The 20441-nt window shown below is 36.9% G+C and overlaps 2 protein-coding genes and 1 long non-coding RNA gene across 6 annotated transcripts in view; 2 read left to right on the top strand and 1 right to left on the bottom strand.

Moving 5' to 3' along the window:
- Positions 1 to 3415, top strand: part of grhl1 (grainyhead-like transcription factor 1) — a 27915-nt gene extending 24500 nt beyond the window's left edge. For both annotated transcript variants that reach the window (XM_051868253.1, XM_051868254.1), the window contains exons 14-15: positions 646 to 710; positions 1868 to 3415. In XM_051868253.1, the coding sequence (XP_051724213.1) occupies positions 646 to 710; positions 1868 to 1982 (180 nt within the window). In that variant the 3' untranslated portion in view covers positions 1983 to 3415. The remainder of the gene's footprint in view (positions 1 to 645; positions 711 to 1867) is intronic.
- Positions 2528 to 20441, bottom strand: LOC127498651 (uncharacterized). Of its 2 annotated transcripts, XR_007925943.1 has the most exons (5): positions 20130 to 20436; positions 11497 to 11586; positions 10626 to 10836; positions 10438 to 10485; positions 2528 to 3646 (listed from the first exon to the last, which is right to left on the bottom strand). It is a non-coding gene; the product is annotated as an uncharacterized LOC127498651 (long non-coding RNA). The 2 variants fall into 2 exon arrangements; XR_007925944.1 differs by lacking the exon at positions 10626 to 10836 and having other exon boundaries at positions 20130 to 20441.
- On the top strand, positions 15417 to 19664 carry klf11b (Kruppel-like factor 11b). 2 transcript variants are annotated; one of them, XM_051868255.1, is made up of 4 exons: positions 15417 to 15659; positions 16766 to 17020; positions 18101 to 18875; positions 18955 to 19664. In XM_051868255.1, exons 1-4 carry the CDS (start codon positions 15618 to 15620, stop codon positions 19248 to 19250), a joined length of 1368 nt encoding a protein of 455 aa, XP_051724215.1. In that variant the 5' UTR covers positions 15417 to 15617; the 3' UTR covers positions 19251 to 19664. The 2 variants fall into 2 exon arrangements, with proteins under 2 accessions (XP_051724215.1, XP_051724216.1); XM_051868256.1 differs by lacking the exon at positions 15417 to 15659 and adding an exon at positions 15709 to 16683.

Raw genomic sequence — 20441 nt, 5'->3', positions numbered from 1 at the left:
CTTTCCAAGCATTGCAACACTTCAGCTAGCTATGAGAATGAGGAAAGGGAATGTTGGGATAACGTCAGGGGGTTGGGAAAACATTAAGCTGAACCACTCGTATCCCGAAATAAGATGAACTTTGATACTAGTTGGCTTTAAAATGTGCTTAGGTCTACAAATGTTTCATTTAATACGTGCATATAGGGTTGCATTACTCACCACAAATTACTACTTTAATGGGATATTTCACCCAAAAATTAAAATTCTGTCATCATTTACTTGACCTTTTGTTGTTCCAAACATAGAACAAAAAAGAAGATATTTTGAGAAAGTTTTTACCTCCCATGCAATGAAAGTAACTGCAATGGTAACCAAAACTGTCTAGTTAACATTCTTTAAAATACCATCGTTTGAAATTTGCTCATGCTTTTCCAGACTTATTTCCTGAATGTTTTATTGCGACCTGCTTGTATTAAGTCATAGAGATTCTTTTGGCCATTCTAAAGGTGTAATTATATAAGTGTACTTGCAAAGAAATACAGAAACACTTCATAATTATTGTGCTGAGTTGCTTAACATGATCCATTGCTATGTAAATAACAATAACATCTATGTCAGATAGTGTTTCTTCTGGCACTTGCTAATGGATTTGCTCTCCACCAGATTTCAGAGAAATATGAAGTTCCTCTTGAGAAGATGGGAAAAGTCTTCAAGAAATGCAAGAAAGGGTAAGAGAGACAGGGCTGTCAATTGATTTAGTTTTAATTATATATATATACATATTTGGTTACACTTTAGTTTACGGTCCAATTCTCACTATTAACTAGTTACTTATTAGCATGCATATTACTAGGAAATTGGCTGTTTATTAGTACTTATAAAGCACATATTAATGTCTTATTCTGCATGACCTTATTCTACATCCCTAAATCCTACCCAATACCTAAAATTAAAGGGTTAGTTCACCCAAAAATTAAATTTCTGTCATTAATTACTCACTCTCATTTCGTTCCACACTTGTAAGACCTTTGTTCATCTTCAGAACACAAATTAAGATATTTTTCATAAAATCTGATGGCTCAGTGAGGCCTGCATCACCAGCAAGATAATTAACACTTTCAAATGCCCAGAAAGGTACTAAAGACATATTTAAAATAGTTCATGTGACTACAGTGGTTCAACCTTAATGTTATGAAGCGACGAGAATACTTTTTGTGTGCCAAAAAACCAAAATAACGACTTTATTCAACAATATCTAGTGATGGGCTCCGAACCACTGATTTGAAACAAAAGATTCGTAAAGCTTCGAAGCTTCATGAAGCAGTGTTTTGAAATCGCCCATCACTAGATATTGTTGAATAAAGTCGTTATTTTGGGGGTTTTTTTGGCGCACAAAAAGTATTATTATATAAAAAGTAAAAGTAACCACTGTAGTCACATGAACTGTTTTAAATATGTCTTTAGTAGCTTTCTGCGCATCTGAAAGTGTTAATTATCTTGCTGGCAATGAAGGCCTCACTAAGCCATCGGATTTTATGAAAATTATCTTTATTTGTGTTCTGAAGATGAACGAAGGTCTTACGGGTGTGGAACAACATGAGGGTGAGTAATTAATGACAGAATTTTCATTTTTGGGTAAACTAACCCTTTAACAACTACCTTACTAACTATTAATAAGCAGTAATTAGGAGTTTATTGAGGCAAAAGTCATAGTTAATAGTAAGAATTAGACCCTAATCTAAAGTGTGACCATAAATTTAATTCAAATGTATTTTTATTAATTTTTATGAATATATCATAATCCCACACATACTTTGATTAGTCACTGAAGCACAGTCATTCAGGGGTAAAACTAAACCGTCCCACCATCTCTGCTTCGTTTCAGGATCATGGTAAACATGGATGATAACATCGTCAAGCACTACTCCAACGAGGACACCTTCCAGATCCAGATGGAGGAAATGGGAGGAATGATTAAGCTCACACTGACAGAGATTTGAGAGTTATTTTCGAGTCATCCTACAGACTGGTTTACAAAAGTCCACAGACTCTTCCTCTTCTATTAGGATACTAAAGATCCCTCAGCAACTCGCTGTCATCTTTTGGTGTAGTCTAATGAACAGTTTTGGGGTGACCAAGTATATGAGCCTTAAGTACTTTGTGAATTGAAATAATGTAGAGTATCTCTTTCAAGTATCTCTTTTCTTCCAAACACCTAAAAGGTTTTGAGCCATATTTTCTATTTTTCCTGAGTATAAGCAGACAGCTACAGCTTTTTACTATTTCTCATTCATTTTGTGACTAAAAGAGATCACAATAACAATTTACTCTTCGTTTTCCTGTTTAAAGTCATAGCACTGGAGATGCTAATCTCTAAAAAGGACGAATGAACAGGGTGTTACATCTGTAGTAAAATGGGTTTGGGGAATCCTATTTGCTTCACTGTATTGATACAAATACCCTGAGCAGTATTTAGTGAGTACAGTATATTATCCCTTGTGTGTGTGTGTGTGTGTGTGTGTGTGCGTGCACTATGGATTATAAATGTAGTGGAACAACAACTTTATTTTTAGTCATTTCACCCATTTTCAGTCTCAGACTCTCCCCAAAGTCTGGCATTCCTGATAAGAACAAATAAGGTCCATACATCAGGCTCTCTGATCAATCCTTCAAGAGGTATTTTCAAAATGTGATCCACAGAGTATCAGTATAAACTTTTTTTTTTTTTAACAAAACCACAATACAAACTTATAAACATTATTCTGTATTGTTGGTGAATGAATTGTAATGATCTACAAGAAACCCTACAAATTTATAACAGAAATTTGCGATCAATGCTAATGTAATTTATGATTACCAAATTCCTGTAGCTCCCACCATATCAGTTTTGCCCCCCAAAAACATAGATGCACATATCTTTGAAAACCATCAAATAAGTAGTGTTACGTTTTGCTTATTTGGTAACCCAGTAACCATAATATGATGCCCCATAAACTGCTGTTACTTTAGTTGTTTGAGAGGAGCACATATTCATCCTTTCTGTTGTCGCTGATGAAATGTACAGGTTTTAAATGATTTTAAAAATGCTTCTAAATGTTTTCAAAAAATCTCTTTTGCATCATTTATTGTGTATATATTTATTACTGGGATGGGACTTTTTTTTATAACTATAGCAAAAAGCTAGTTTTTCTAAAGTATCTTTTTTTAATTTTTAAATGAAATCATTCTAAATGATCTATTTATGCAAATGGGAGTATTTTTAGTTTGTTATTAATGTCTGATTTGATTAAAATCTGATGTCTGAACGTGCATATTTAAGTGTTCTTATATGCAAAAATATTATTTTCCTTTACTTCTTAATTGTTAGTCAGGCATGTTTCCTTTTGTATCAAATGCCCATCTTAAGCTCCAATAAAAGCCACTTTGGACTGTGTATTTTATTTGGCTGTCTGTGTGTCCTGTGGTTTTCAGCTAGCTGTATCCAAAGTAGTTGTCATGGAAACAGGCTGTGATCCAATATCCCATCTGTCTGGTGGACAGGAAGAGGCCGGCTAAATAGAGAGTGTCTTGAATCAGAAGTGGCCTCAAATACCCCCTCAACCTCAGTTTACCTCCTTTAAGTTCCTTCTTTGAGAAAATATTCACTCTTCAATGACCAGATGACCTGTAATGCACAAAAAATATTTTAATATCACTTAAAACCACTGACAGGCCAGGTGAAGTGAATAACATTGATTATACGGCTGAATTCGGAACCGCATACTAGTATACCACTCTTACTACTAGCATATCTTTCTAAGGCAGAAATAGTAAGAGTTGTATGCTAGTATGGGGTTCCGAATACAGCAAGTATTTAAACTTCATGTGTTGGAAGCAGGACAAATGGGAAAGTGAAAAGATCTGAGTGACTTTGACATAGGCCAAATAGTGATTGCTAGACGAACTGGGTCAGAGCATCTCCAAAATGAGTGATCCAAGTGGTTAGTACCTAGCAAAAATGGTACAAGGAAGCATGCCCGGGGCGACCTTGGGGAGCGAAGGACTAGCCTGTCTAGTCTGATCACGCAGAAGAGCTACTTTAGCTCAAACTGCTAAAAAACTTAATGCTGCCCATGATAGAAAGGTGTCAGAACACATAGTGCATCGCAGTATGTTGTGTATGGGGCTGAGACCGGTCAGAGTGCCCATGATGACCCCTGTAAAAGCACCTACAGTCAGCACACGAGCATCAAAACTGGGCCATGGAGCAATGGAAGAAGTTTGCCTGGTCTGATGTATCATGTTTTCTTTCAGATCAGGTGAATGGCCAGGTGTGTGTGTGTGTGTGTGTCGTTTTTCTGGGGAAGAGATGGCAGCAGGATGCACGATGTGAAGACGACAAGCCGGTTGTATGCTCTGGCCTGCTGGGAAACCTTGGGTCCTGGCATTCATGTGGATGTTACTTTAGCACTTGTCACCTACCTAAAGATCGTTTTCCATGTACACCCCTTCATGACGGTGTTTCCTGATGGCGGTGGCCTCTTTCAGCAGGATAATGTACCCTGCCACACTGAAAAAAAATTGTTCATGAGTTATATGAGGAACATGACAGATTCAAGACATCGTCCTGACATGGATGTGCTGGACTAACAAAATCTACGGAGGCCCTACCTCTCAACTTGCAGGATTTAAAGGATCTGCTGCTAACATCTTGGAGCCAGATACCACAGCACACCTTCAGGCCATCTTCCTAATATTGTGTTGGTCCCCCTTTTGCTGCCAAAACAGCCCTGACCCGTTGAGGCATGGACTTCACTAGACCTCCGAAGGTGTGCTGTGATATCTGGCACCAAGATGTTAGCAGCAGATCCTTTAAGTCCTGTAAGTTGTGAGGTGGGACCTCCATGGATCGGACTTGTTTGTTCAGCACATCCCACAGATCCTCGATTGGATTGAGATCTGGGGAATTTGGAGGCCAAGTCAACACCTCAAACTCGCTGTTGTGCTCCTCGAACCATTCCTGAACCATTTTTGCTTTGTGGCAGGGCCGAACATTGGCCGAAGCATCAAACGCGATGCACTGTGTATTCTGACACCTTTCTATCAGAACCAGTATTAACTTCTTGAGCAATCTGAGCTACAGTAGCTCGTCTGTTAGATCGGACCACACGGGCCAGCCTTCAATCCCCACGTGCATCACTGAGCCTTGTCGCCCATGACCTTGTCACCGGTTCAGCACTGTTCCTTCCTTGGACCACTTTTGATAGATACTGACCACTGCAGACCGGGAACACCCCACAAGAGCTGCAGTTTTGGAGATGCTCTGACCCAGCCGTCTAGCCATCACAATTTGGCCCTTGTCAAACTTGCTCAAATCCTTACGCTTGCCCATTTTTCCTGCTTCTAACACATCAACTTTGAGGACAAAATGTTCACTTGATGCCTAATATAGCCCATCCACTAACAGGTGCCGTGATGAAGAGATAATGAGTGTTATTCACTTCACCTGTCAGTGGTCATAATGTTATGCCTGATCGGTGTCTATATATATACACGCATACACAAACAAACTCCAGTTACATTTTTTTTTTTAAATTCCATTTAAATTTATTTTTATATTTATTTTATATAATTCATTCATTTTTTACTTTTATATAACATTTAAATATTTTTTTCCAACACATACTGTTTTAATCTTTTACATTTTTTTTTTATTTCACAAGTATCACTAGTATTTCTATCCACATTATTTCCGTGAATATAATTTTTTCTCATATTTTACAGTTCCTGATGCTGACAATCAGTGCAGGATTAATAAAGAGCCCATGTGTTGCTGTGTATTTTTTATTTTGAATATATACAAATTTAATTTACCTCTTTTAGTTTGTCAAGGAGATTTAAAGTGCCTTTTTTTGAAGAGTGCGCATGTAAGAATGAGCCTATGATGGAATATAGAAATAAAGCAAAATACCTGAGAAAAATGAGAATTAGTCCTTAGATGCCATGTTTATAGCTAAAATTCTCAAAACAGATTACTAAGAAGTTATTACTCCACCACCTGCAGATAACAATTTCAGCTTCATCCTTACACTTACTCCTTAACAATAAATTTAAGAAGGATAAGTGCTTTTTTATTGCATTTAAATAGGTGCAAGACTTTTAGAGCTGAACAAATCCATAAAGATAGCGTTTTACAAGTTTGTTGTTGTCGTCGTAATATTTTGTGTGATGAACTCTACTTTCACTTTAAGAAAAAGTAAACAGTTTGTTTTATACCTGTGGGCAAGTTTGACTCACTTGAAATGTTAAAATATAGGTCAGGAAGGATATTAAGTAGCCTGTTCTTCCTGTGTGTCTGACTCTATACGCACACAAAAACCCCTATTATGTTGTTTGCTAACATTCTTGTCCTAATCCATTCCCATTCACTTGTACTCAAGTGGGTAAAATGCTGAAAGGCCTGTAAAAAATCCCATGCCGTGACAAAGGATCTGTGGAGAGATTCGGCTTCCTTCTTCTGATAACTGGGTTTTTTCTTCATTCCCCCCTTCTTGTCAAGGGTCACTCTTTACTTGAAATCAGACATTTCAGCTCCTTGCGTCTGAGTTAATGGCTGAAAATGGCCAAAGAAAACAAAGGCAACATATGGAGAAACAATGTAGATCCATCCTGGCCCTATAGGCAGCTGTGACTATTTAAGTCTCGAGGACTGGGCCATGGCCCTTCTGAGTCAGCACACTCTTACTAGATTACCTCAGTACTTCACAGCACAGACACACCCTTCTCTCGCCCACTCGCTCTGACAATTGATTGACAGGACAACAGTCTTTAAGCCCTACTGCTGTAAACTTGAACTAAACCTTGTGTCTGAGAGAACTGGTAAAATATGCACTGCATTCATGCACTGTCATCTTGACCTATATTCTTCAAAACGCATAGGAAATAAATGTGGGGTTATTTATAGTTCACTACGATGGTTGAGGTATGTCATGCTCAAAGACCATGCAGCTGAATTGATCTCTCCACTGGGCTGTCTTGGCCATCTGCCTGCTCTAAAATCACAGGAGCACAAGTCTCAACTGGGCCTGACTATATAAGGCCCATAACAAAACACTAAACATCAAGCAAACACCTTATGTAAAAAAATGTTAATATAAATAATTATAACTTTTCTTTACACTACCATTCAAAAGTTTGGGGTCAGTAAATTATAATTATTATTTGTTTATAGCATGTATTAAATTAATTAAAACATTTATTCAGCAAGGATGATCAAAAGTGACAGTAAAGTCATTTTAAATGTTATAAAAGATTTATGTATTTTTAAAAAGTGCTGTTCTTTTAAACCTTCTGTATGTCAATGAATACTGAAAAAAATGTATCACAGTTTCAAAAAAAAATAAAAAAAAATTCAACATTAATAATATGAAGAATTTAATCTTAAAGGGATAGTTCACCAAAAAAAGAAAATTATCCCATGATTTACTCACCTTCAAGCCATCCTAGGTGTATATGACTTTCTTCTTTCAGACAAACACAATCAGAGATATATTTAAAAATATCTTTAGTCCTCCAAGGTTTATAATGGTTGTGAATGGTGGGCCGCGTTTTGAAGTAAAAAATAATGCATCCATTCATCATAAAAGTAATCCACACGACTCCAGTTGGTTAATAAAGGCCTTCTGAAGAGGACTAAGGATATTTTTAAATATATCTCCGATTGTGTTCATCTGAAAGAAGAAAGTCATATACACCTAGGATGGCTTGAGGGTGAGTAAATCATGGGGCAATTTTCATTTTTGGGTGAACTATACCTTTAAGAACCAACTGGCTGCTGAAAATTTAGCCTTGCTATCATAGGAATTAATATATAAATAGAATATAAATATATTAAAATAGAAAACAGTATTTTATTGCAATAATAATTGGCAATATTACGGTTTTTACTGTATCTTTCATCAATAAATGCAGCATTGGTGAGCATAAGAGACTTCTTTAAAAAACATTAAAACAATACTTACTGACCTCAAACTTAGTGGTAGTGTATATATAAAACATTTATAATATAAATAATATAATATATAATATAATATAATATAATATAATATAATAAACACAACATTTGGTATAGAGATGCACCGATACTAAATTTTTCCATCCATACCAATAGCCGTTTATTCAGAGTGATATCTGCCGATACCGATAACGATAGTTTGGGGGTTTATACTTTATATAATTAATAATTACATTTTTTAAGAAATGCAAATAAAAACTTTATTCTCTCCATCTCATCAACTTGTTTCAGAGTAACTGGTATCAGTTATAAACAAACACATTACTCAAATTAATATTAACACACATTAACTCAATTCTGAAGATTAAATTACTATATCTAAACTTTCTGAATGTTATTAATTCATATTATTACATTAATATTGAACATCAAACTGGTTTCTTAGCATTTTCTTTACACAAATCCAAAATTCAGTGCATTTTCCTGCCCTCTTTTGATTGACAGGATATATCTGCCTTGACTATCAGCTGTTTTTAAACTCTCGATTATTAGCCGATATATCGGTGCATCTTTAATTTGGTATAACCCGCTGTGCGCTTTTTTTGTGAATTAAGCTTAATAATAAATGCAAACGCAATGACTGGTGGGTAAAGATATACATCCATGTGCACTTATTCCCTTCGCAATTTGCAGTGCCCTACGGACAGAACATGTATGATCCCTGTGATCTGGAGTCTCACTAAAGATGCCTGATGACTTTGGAAGATCCAAAGTGTTTTTCCACTTGTTACTGATGTCATAATTCCAAGAAAGTAAATTGTTTTGGAGGATTGATGACTTGTAGTTCTAGCAATGTTATTTAATGTTTTAATGTTGAGCTCCATTTCCAAAATCCTTTCTCCAGGATTTTCCCCAAATCCTGCAAGCAAGCAAATGACCCAGTTCACACTCTTACTGTTTGTGGCATTGACAGAGTAACTCTTTCCCATATATACACTAATCTAGAACAAAGCAAACTGTCACAGTGATGGATCTACTGTATGTAAAAAACAAAACTTTAAATTTTTCCTGTAGGTGTCATTCCTCTCCACCTGTTGTTTATGGTTTTGTGGATGCTTTTTTCAAATGGAGGAGGAGCTTTTACACAAAATGTTCATTGGTCGGTTCCATTGCCATTGTTTTTTCAATACTCATAAATACTTGGTGTTGACATTCATTTGAAGCACTGCAAGTGTGCGTGTATATTTATGGTATGTATATAAAATGTATATTTTGTGCACTTTTCTGCACAAGGGAATGAATTCAAATGCTGAATCAAACCCCCAAAATGGTTCTTAAGCTTCACTTGCTTTGTGTTTGAACAGACACAATTGAAAAAATCCCAGAAGTTCTGAACATGTAAATTTGGTCACATTTATATAAACGTATAGGTGTGTTTGATTAGGGTTGGAGCTGAACTTTGCAGGACAGCGGCTCTCGAAGGACCGACGCTGACCATCCTTGATATAAAAGAACACCACTTTTCAAGTGTCCTTATATAATATTTGGAAATGTTGATGAGTCTGACATGGAACATTTGTGACATGTTCAGGCATATCCAAATGATATGACTAAGAATGTGATTAAAGGTACATTTGAAAATATGCCTCACAAGGTATTTCATGAGAAATCACAGAAGATTGTTTACTGACTCCACCCATCTATTTTGGTTGCATACTGTATGTCCTAGTCTTACATTGTCTTTATACATTATATTGACTTTTTTATGACAGCATAAAGTGTGATTTGTATAACTTCTGTGCACAATAACAGGTCAGATCTTTATGACTGGATCTCAAAAAACAAATCATAAACTTGCATGTAATGCGTATGTGATGCATTTAAAACAGTGTTGTTCTTAAACACCTCCATCATGCAGAAATCAACACAAATGTTTGGGCTTTCTGTAGATAAGAATCACTTAAAAACACTTTAATCATAACTGACATATCTAGCAATGGAAAATACTGGAAAGTACAGTGACGAACCAGTCAGATGATCTGCATAGTTTGGATGGGATACATAGATCTTACACAACTGAAACCTTTTCTATAATTTAAAAAAAATATTGTTTTTAATGTTGTCTATTATCATTAAGGGACAAATTGTGAAGTAAATTTAATCTTAAAGCATGACTTGCATAAATTGTATTCTCATCTCAACCATCTAAGTCACATATGTCACTACGCACAGCAGACCAGATGACTTTGACAAATGTGTCACTCAGCACCTCACATACCTCAGAACAGGATCTGTTCTAAAACAAAACTGACGTTCAGTCCCAATCGTGCCCTTTCACCCAGATACACACCCACTGTAGTGAAGCAAGTGAGGAGTTTCTGTTGATCAGCCTGTTGTCGAGTTCTACGAGCATCTGAATTGCCTGTAAGTGCTGCCAAAACACACACACATGCACCCAATACCTTTTAATGACCGCTGGTGATGAAGAACCTCAGCTTAAGTCTTCAGATCTAAATAAGAGAAATACAGAATATATATAGTATATGTATATGTTGTATATTGAAAGTTACACTATCATGAGACCAGATTGTGTGCATAATACAACACCTCAAGCACAGTAGTATATTTAACACCTCTAAAAATAACTGACCCACGCTCTTCTCTGGACTGAAGCTGTTACGTGAGAACTGGTGTCGGGTGGTGGGAGGACTGGGACGGGTGGGAATGGGTTGACGTGAATAGCATAACCTTTCCTCTAGTTTCTTTACTTTCTCTCTCTCAGTCTGGTTCACTTGTATCACAAGCATGCCTCCCGCTCCTATCATAACTCCTACATTTCCCACACACCTCACGCCGTAATGCTGTTGGCAGAACACAATCGGTCACTACAGCACAGACTGTCTGTGCTTACATGATGCATTCTTCTGCCACTGAACCTGCTGCTTTCCTAAGTGCCCACCAGCAGACAAACTGACATGTGGACTCACATCCTGGAAGGCCAGTTGAGGAGGATGTTTACCGCCATTCTGATTATGTAGTGATTTGACTCATTTCATTGATTAGAGAAGTGACTCCCAACCAGGAGGAACTGCAAAGTATGAAAGCTTGTTTCCGCCATGGAATAATAATTAAAAAAAAAAAAAAGATAACTGCTACTTTTTATCTCACAATTCTGACTTATTTTCTCAGAAATGTGAGTTATAAAGTCCAATTCTGAGGGAAAAAAGACTGACTTTTTTCTCAGAATTGTGAATTTATGGCCTGGTTTCACAGACAGAGCTTAGACTAAGCCAGGATTAGACCTTAGTTCAGTTAGGGCATTTGAGTATCTTTTATAAACGTAGACTAGAAAAAAACATTACTGGTGTGCATCTTGAGACAAAACAATGGCTGTGGCATACTTTAAGATCTGTCAGAGCAAGTTGCTTTCAGTTAAAACAGCTCAAACATGCATTTTAGTCTAGGACTAGCTTAAAGGGTAAGTTTACCCAAAAATGAAAATAATGTCATTAATTACTCACCCTCATGTTGTTCCACACCCGTAAGACCTTCATTCATCTTCAGAACACAAATTAAGATATTTTTGATCAAATCCAATGGCTCAGTGAGGCCTGCATTCAAAATTAAACCAAAATGTTAGGGCTCAATCAAAAGTTTAAAATCATAAAGATGGTTATTTATTTATTTAACAGGCTTAAAAAATAATGATACATCCCCCCCATCAGGTGTCTCTAATTAAACCAAATTGATATAATATTAAAATAAAAATAAAATAAAATTCTTGAACTGCTTCTGTTTGAGAGGAAGTTACTTACTACCCACAGTATTGATTTTTGAAATAATTTTAATAGTAAGCATTTTAGAAATATTAATGATAATCTAGAGTTGTCAAAAGTACTGACTTCGGTACCTAGTCGGTACTGAAATTCTAAAAATGTGACGCTTTGATCACATTCGTAAACACCTCTGATTGGCCATTGTGTTCAGGCGCTCAACAGATATGTCTGTGATTGGCTACAATGATCAACGCATGGCAGCGTTTGAAAGCACAGGCGAGTGTTTGAATTTGAAAGCGGGAGCGTTTGAAAGCAGGCGTCTATCAGCGGACTGGTTTCAAATGCTCCCGTGTGTATCTGTGTAAGCGCTCGGTGAAGATCATCACTGATGATTATTTACAACATTTTTACAGCGTTGATCATTGTAGCCAATCACAGACATATCCAATGAGCTGTGAACACAATGGCCAATCAGAGGTGTTTACGAATCTGTTCAACAGCACTCAAAGCCTCACATTTGTAAAATTTCAGTACCGACTAGGTACCGAAGTCGGTACTTTTGACAACTCTACACTATACATATTGCATATATTTATATTATAGAGTTAAAAGATATACATTTTGGCTTCCTATTTTATTTATCTTAATGAGAGCTATCCTTTTTAAATTCTTTTAATCCTAATACGTTTAAAAATGATGACATTACCATCTATTTGAAGTCATTTTAGAGATTGCTGTGATCAACAGAATGAATTAATTCATAAATTCTGTCACATAGGTTCAAATATTCCTGAGAATAGTCTCCAACCACCTTCATGCTGGTTTTCTACTGGAACATATTATTTCATGAATATTTCATTTACTTAAATAATGCAATTTAGGGGTGTAGAGATCATCATAACATATTTTTTCAGTCATATCTCAAAAAAATAAAAAAAAATAAATTAAAATAAATTGTCATCAATTACTCACCCACATATAAATATTGATCAGGCAAAATAAACAGAAGCTTACAGTAACTGTACTTGCTTGACACGCAAGAACAAACCTGATACGTAACAAACGAGAATGAACCTCATTGGTTCTTGCAGGTCAAGAAAACATGCTTGAGCTTCCGTTTACCACAACTGATGTGTGAGTTGATGAATGTTTATATGTGAATAAAAGCCTAAATTACATCTCTTCATCATATAAAGAGGTTGAGTCTCTTCAGAAAATTTGGACTAAACCACTCAATTCATATGGATTAGTTTTACGATCTCTTTATGAACTTTTTGAAGCATCAAGTGGTACTTGCGTAGCTGTCTATGGAGGGACAGAAATCTCACAGATTTCATCAAAAAGATCTTCATTTGTGTTCCGAAGATGAACAGAAATGTTACAGGTTTGGAACAACATGTGGGTGAGTAATTAATGACAGAATTTTCAATTTTGGGTGAACTAACCCTTCAAGGAAATTCTCTTCAAGTTTTTAATTATTTCCTGACAACTAAAATGACTGATAAATGGCTTAAGGTCGAGATAACATGCTTGGAAACCTGACCGTGTTCACGCTCAGTCTCTCAGTATCAGTGTGTATTTCTAGCAGGAACGGAAAAAGATATTCTCTGAACAGATTTTTCGTTCGAAGAACAGCCTCATCTACAGCACTTTTACAGAATTGTCTATCACCTGTGATCAGAACATCCTGACATTTCCCAGGACGACTTTGTTTAACATCGACTTACTTAAATGTCACTGCTTCTAAAGGCAGACGAATGAGTTAGTGTCACCCCATCCTCTCAGAGAGGGTGTGACTAAAACACTCATGAATTCAGGCAAGACGAGAGGATTTTAGACACATTATCATAAACAGAGATGGTTACATCCACCTCACAACTCCAATAATTATTGTTTTTTTTTTAAAAAGGCCACTAAATGGGTTCGAAATCAGACCAGAGGTTGAGGTAAGACTGTTTATTGTACTAGCACAGTATCATAATAATTGTTGCTCTTTCATGTTTGAGGTTTTGAGTAAACTATACAGACTGTAAACATTCAAACTGTTCTGGGCCTAAAGTGTTGTAACTTGAACACAGTCTATTACATTGCAGGATATATATGTATTTATTACAGGAAACAACTGTAAATTTCCAGGCCTAGAAATGAATATAATCATGTTTTTTTTTTTTTTTTTTTTTTTTGCAAGGACAATTTCTATCTGTGTTTATTTACATATTCATTCAGTTATGATAAGCATCTGGAAAGTCATGGAAATTCACTGTTCATTTGCATTCAGTTGTGTGCAATCATGTTTAGAAATGATCTATTAATTTGTTCAAAAAATACATTAAAAAGGCAATCTGGTGATCATAAATAATAATAATAAAAAATATGGTAACACTTTACAATAAGGTTCAATAGTTAACACTACATTAGTTAACATGAACTGCGCTTCTACAGCATTTATTAATCTTTGTTAATGTTAATTTCAACATTTACTAATACTTTATTAAAATCTTGTTAATATTAGTTAATGCACTGTGAACTAACATGAACAAACAATGAACAACTGTATTTTCATTAACTAACGTAACGAAGATTTGTAAATAGTAACAAATGTATTGCTCATTGTTAGTTCCTGTTAGTTAATACATTAACTAATGTTTAATTAATGATTCTTATTATAAAGTGCTACCAAAAATATCTTATTAAAAGGCTGAAATAGCAGGAAGCTATTTTGTTATAATGAAAGAATCACCTTCACACTAATGTGTCAAAAGTAAATGAGTTAAAAATAGCACATATTTTGCTTTTTTTTAGAGTAACTTTAAGAAAACTCGGTTTTCAGGAATCAAAAATTCTTGATATTTGTTAAAAAAAAAAAATACAGTAAAAAATTGGGTTGAACCGTATTATTATTTTAAAAAAAAATTACAGTGAAAACATTTTTATAAACATTATCATAGATTAATATTATTATTAAGTGTATTACTAAGTGTATTCAGTGTACAAGGCAAGCATTTTAATTCTTCTTAATGATTAAACCACTAATCCACTCATCCTAATAATAATTAGTCATGCAGGTTACATTAAATCTATTTAGTTAATGTTATTAAATTAAATGTTAACGCTACAATAAGGTCTGTTGTATAACAATGAGGTCAATTAGTTGACGTTAATGCATTAATATTAATGAGCAATGCATAAGCAAACAAAAAGTTAAAAATACAACTGCATATTACATCATCAACAGACAACTTTTGATTTTAATAATTATGTTATTAACACTAAGATTAATAAATGCTTTAGAAATATGCGTTCTTAGCTCTTGTTAATAATGTAAGGTTATCAAGTGCAAAGTGTTAATGTTATTAATAAAATTGGTTGTTTTTGCTTCTCCGTGGCTGCGAAGCTAATTTAGCTCCTCGTGCTATGTGTAGGACAATAGCCGTTACCTGTTTAAGATGACTAGGTGCGCAAACATGTTTCACTATTATATAGCCCCTAAAGGCTGCGACCTTTCGCCCAGTTACGTACTCGCAGTTCAGCGAGTTTACAGCGACACTGTTGACTCCCTCCACACGCCCATCAGCAGCCACGCACCCCTCTTCCTCCAATCGTTCGCCTATCACGCACTGATCACGCGCCGGCCTTCACTCCATTGGTCAAGGTCTCACACACATTTGTTTTTCATTGGTGGCGTGTTGCCACCCGCCAGACTGTTGTGAATTTTGTTTTCTTTTTTTTCTGAGGCTTGTTTTACTCAGCTGCTGGTAAAAACGAACTGAATTCCGGTGTGAGTAGCGTCACTGAACGGGCGGAGCAGCTCCATGTCTTTGTTCTGCGCTACTTTTCATTTACTAATTTTTCATACGTTTGAATAGATGTCAACACGTCAGTTTTCTAACATGGAAGAATTATGTGGGGTAAGAGCGGAATATCTCTTTATATAACATCTAATATAGATTATTTTATTTGTTTTAAATGAGTTGCTTGTGATTTACTTACTGGTTATTGCTGATAGTGTTTAACTAGTAATAGAACTGAGGCGCATGACTTTCACTTAATGTTACATTATAACTGACTTAGAATCACGAAATGTTACAATGTATCTAAACACTGTAAAGTTCCAAAAAACATGCCTACGCCTTGGAGTTGACTGGCTCTGTTATAATAAACAATAAGGGTCTGTTGTAGACAGTATACAAACATTCAGTTTCAGAGGGCACCGTTATTCCTGTTAGCCTCATTTAACCCTCAAGTAATCATTGTGTGCTTAATCTTAATTCTCTTGTCATGTCTTTATTTTTGAATGTATGTATACACACATACATTTTTACTATGTTTTTCCTTAGCCTCTTTTGTTGTTAAATTAGTGTAATTCTAGTGTTATATATTTATTAAACTTTAAATATATTTGGTGATAGTTGAGTTTTAAAAAAATATTTAAACTTAGAAAAATGCAAAAGAGAAGTGGTCTTTCTTCCGGACCATATCCCATCAGTGAATTGTATTTTGTCAAGCAGTGAGGCTGGTTGAGATAACCATACTGCACACTATGTGCAGACTGTACAAAAGTGAATCAGGTGCTTAAAAAAAAAAAAAAAAACTGTGGATGCTGCTTACTATTAGTGTTATTTTTTTGAAGAGCAGTGGATGGGATGGGAGGGGCTTACAATCAGTCAAAGTTTTCTGGCCTCTGGCACCGCTCCCGTGTCTATCAGGGGGTTTCAAGTTTTGCTCACAGCCATTTCACATGGCCAGCTTGTGAGCACGTCATTGTTTTGGCTTTATTTGGCAGTGGGAGGTGACTTCAGCCTAGTGATAGAGGGTCTTTGCAGACGGGCTGTGTTAAAAAGGGCTCCTCTGTTAAACTGTCATACTGCTTCTGGATCCATGAATAGATAAAGACAGAGAACGACTTATTCAGGTCCACCCAGCAGCTGAGCTGTATGTGTCAAAGCAACCAGAGGGTTTTCTTTCGTCTTTAACACATTACGTTACATTAGTTTTGTTTTCTTGTGGTTCTCAGGGAGCTCGGATGGAGGTGTGTGAGGATTTTCTGGAAGGGAAAAAGCACAGTGAGCACACTTCATGCAGTGTTCTGGAATACAATGATCTTGAGGCTGCTGAAGCTCTCGTCTATATGAGCTTCTGGAGTCAGATGTCTCCAAAACCCAGTGCCTTCAAACCTCGCCCTCTCACACCAGCGTCAGACTCTTGCGATTCTCTCCTGCCCCCCGAACCACCAGAGACCCCGAGGGACTTTGTCTCGCTCTCTTCACTGGTAAGCAAGACTTGTTTTGTTGAAATGATCTGCTAGAAGGTAAAATATGTACACTTCAAGCTCTGTTTAATTTGTCAACATTCACACCGGGGAAACTCGCGGTCCTCTGGCGCCGCATGGTGTAGCACGAAAACTCTTATCAGAACCGGATTTGTTTGCTGAAAACTTTGGGAGGGTTTTATGAGACCCTGGACAGGTGGTGGTGTTGAGATAAGCTACATCTGCAAACTGAACTTCAGCACAGGCTCCTTTACTGTGATTACACGACTCACCTGTGCTGTAATGATGCTGAGAGGTGAATGGACAAAATAGTACAGCAGTGATATTGCGAATAGAGCATCCATAAGGAAATTCCACGAGATGATTTAGTTGTTTGCAAAAGAGCTTGAATATCACCAATATTATAATGGCCGATATGATAATAAGCGGATTAATATTTTCATGTTATGGTCGGTAAATGATAAATGGCCAATATTAAAATTCTATACTATTTTAAGAAAATTAAATATGACTAAAACCAAATTCATACATGAATGTATGTGAATTAAGGTGTAAAAACATTATAATGTAAAGTATGATACATTTATATTAATTTTGAGAATTATCAGCCATTTATCACTTATCTATCATAATATGAAAAAAAAAAAAAATATCAGTGTATCTGTATTGGCCATTTTATTTGTCATTTTTTTTACAATATCGGTATCTTATGTTATCGGTATCTATCTATCTATCATTTATCTATCTATCTATCTATCTATCTAACTAGATAGATACCGATAACATAAAAATCTGATAACCGATATTGCCCTGCAATTTTAATATCAGCCATTTATCACTTATTGATCATAACAAGAAAAAAACATATTATCAGTGTATCTGTATTTGCCATTTTAATTTTATATTGGTGCACTCCTTAAAAATCTTTAGTGCTAAATTATTTTATATTAATAATTTTCTACAATATCGGTATTTTATGTTATCGGTATCTATAGATACCGATAACATAAAAATCTGATAACCGATATTGCCCTGATATACTGTGCACGTCTTAACTCTGATTGTCTTCTCTCCTCACAGTGTATGACCCCACCACACAGCCCCAGCTTTACTGAGACCTCCAACACCACATCAGTGCCAGCCTCCCCCTCCCCACTTACCCGGCCCTGTCCCAGCCTCCCCAGCCCGAGAGCTGCATGCCCCACCATGGCCTCCATCACTCAGTTGCCATCTTCTGGGGAGCCCACAGAAAAGACCACACCCCTGCCTTGCAGAGCCATGGCAACCAGTGTAATACGCCACACGGCTGACAGCTCCCTGTATCAGAACATTCCACAAAAGACTGTTCCTTCATCACCCACCCAGTCCTGCCAACCCCAGACCAACACCACGACGGCATGCCAAAACAGCAGCAGACTTCTTCCTAAGGAAGACAAGTGCTTCATTACATCATCTCCTCAGCCGCCGCCCCCAACCTCCAGTCCACCAATCATATGCCAGATGTTCCCGGTGGCCCAACCTGGAGTCATATCAGCGACGTTTATTCAGAAGCCCAGCCCTGGGGTGAAGTCTATCTTACCACAGCCACTCCTGATGGGCTCTCAGGGCACGGTGATGTTCGTGATGCCCCAGTCGCCAGTGTCTTCGGCTCCACAGTGCCAACAGACTGTTATGACCCTAGGCAACACCAAGCTCTTGCCTCTGGCTCCCGCGCCTGTTTACGTGCCCTCGGGGCAGAGCAGCACCACGCAGGTCGACTTTTCCCGCAGGCGCAACTACGTCTGCAATTTCCCAGGTTGCCGGAAGACCTATTTTAAAAGCTCTCACCTAAAGGCGCATCTCAGAACCCACACAGGTAAATAATGATCAGTGTGTAGCCTCAACCTCTAAAGTCTAGCTCAAGCAGGTCATCTAACATGTCTTCTGTCTTCCAGGAGAGAAACCTTTTAGCTGCAACTGGGAAGGCTGCGATAAGAAATTCGCTCGCTCTGACGAGCTCTCACGGCATCGGCGAACACACACAGGGGAAAAGAAATTTGTCTGCCCGGTGTGTGACCGGCGGTTTATGCGCAGCGACCACCTCACCAAGCACGCACGGCGACACATGACCACCAAGAAGATCCCATCCTGGCAAACGGAGGTGCGGAACCTCAACAAGATCACCGCAGCCAAGGCCTTGCCCACTGGCACAGCACTACCGGTCAGCATGTTGCTGCCAGCCTCAAACTGACTGTGATGGAGACTGAACTCTAAACCCTCACCAATCTTATGCAGGGACTCGTTTTATGAGGGCAAGGCTGCTGATTCCCTCATGGGCAAAAAACGTGATTATGCACTGGACTCTTTGCTGCACATATTTCGCACTCTGCAATGGAACATTTTGTTTACTATTGTGTAAAAGATTTATGCACTCTTTTGCCAAAGTCTTTGTACTATGTTTGTCTTAAAATGTATTCCTTTTTCTGCTTCTTCTTTTTGTATACATTTATATGTACATATCTAATGGAAATGTATGATGTATGCTAAACTACACAAAATTAGAAAAATATGTAAAAATGTATATGTGGATAATTATCTACACTGTGATTATCATATAATACTTTTATTTAATACTCTTTTTTTTTTATTAAACAGTGAAGATTAAGTGTGTTTTTTTGGTTTTCTTAAGCACTCGAGACTTGTCAAGACTGTTCTGCTTTTCGCTGCTCTTGGCGGTAACAGAACTTACTCACGTTGCTGACATGATGCATCACTTCCTGTCGGATTCGTGAGGTCTGTGTACTGGAACTTTTGTCTCACGCATCATCTTTAAAATCTCAGCAGCAAGTTGACACGTTATTTCATTCGCTGACAGTAGCCATTAGCTCAGTAAAAAGTTTACAAAGTTTACCCTTTATTTAAAATAAACTCATCTGAATGAACAATATATCATTAGTTTATTATAAAGGAAGAAGTTTCAGTCGACGTGTTTTGATAATGTCCTTATTATTAACTCCTTCTATATATATATAGTAAGTTATGTCTTGTTATCATTTGCCAGACCTATACTAGTTTTGCAATGGACATTGCGAAATTACAAAAAAAGAATGTTTTGTTCCTTATTGCTCACCTCAGGCGGGGAATAAATCGTGTGCTTTCCATTAATGCTAATGTTCCCAAAAAGACTGAGTCCGGATGTGTGTAATTATTGCTCAGACCACTGTCAAACTGTGAAAATATGCAGTGGCGCACTCCTGCGTTTAAACAATGGCCAATCACATTACAAGACTAACTGTAGTTCTGGGAGGCGCGACCAATCAGCTTTTAGAATGCTGCCCCGCCTCCTGCCTTACTGACACACTTCTTTCCCCAAGCATGAAGAAGCCTTCACTCGACTGTCCAATAATGCAGCAACAGCGATACCGTGTGGCTAATAGCGTAA

The sequence above is a fragment of the Ctenopharyngodon idella genome, chromosome 17 (assembly GCF_019924925.1).
Source record: "Ctenopharyngodon idella isolate HZGC_01 chromosome 17, HZGC01, whole genome shotgun sequence".
Taxonomy (NCBI): Eukaryota; Metazoa; Chordata; class Actinopteri; order Cypriniformes; family Xenocyprididae; genus Ctenopharyngodon; species Ctenopharyngodon idella.
The sequence above is the reverse complement of the archived record's forward strand: the minus strand, read 5'-3'. Positions and strand labels throughout refer to the sequence as shown.

Bases quoted from the DNA above. Each gene is read 5' to 3' on its own strand.
- klf11b (XM_051868255.1), top strand. From the start codon at position 15,618: ATGTCAACACGTCAGTTTTCTAACATGGAAGAATTATGTGGG. The intron at 17,021-18,100 runs GTAAGCAAGACT...CTCTCCTCACAG, and splicing joins TTGTCTCGCTCTCTTCACTG to TGTATGACCCCACCACACAG. The intron at 18,876-18,954 runs GTAAATAATGAT...TCTGTCTTCCAG, and splicing joins GCATCTCAGAACCCACACAG to GAGAGAAACCTTTTAGCTGC.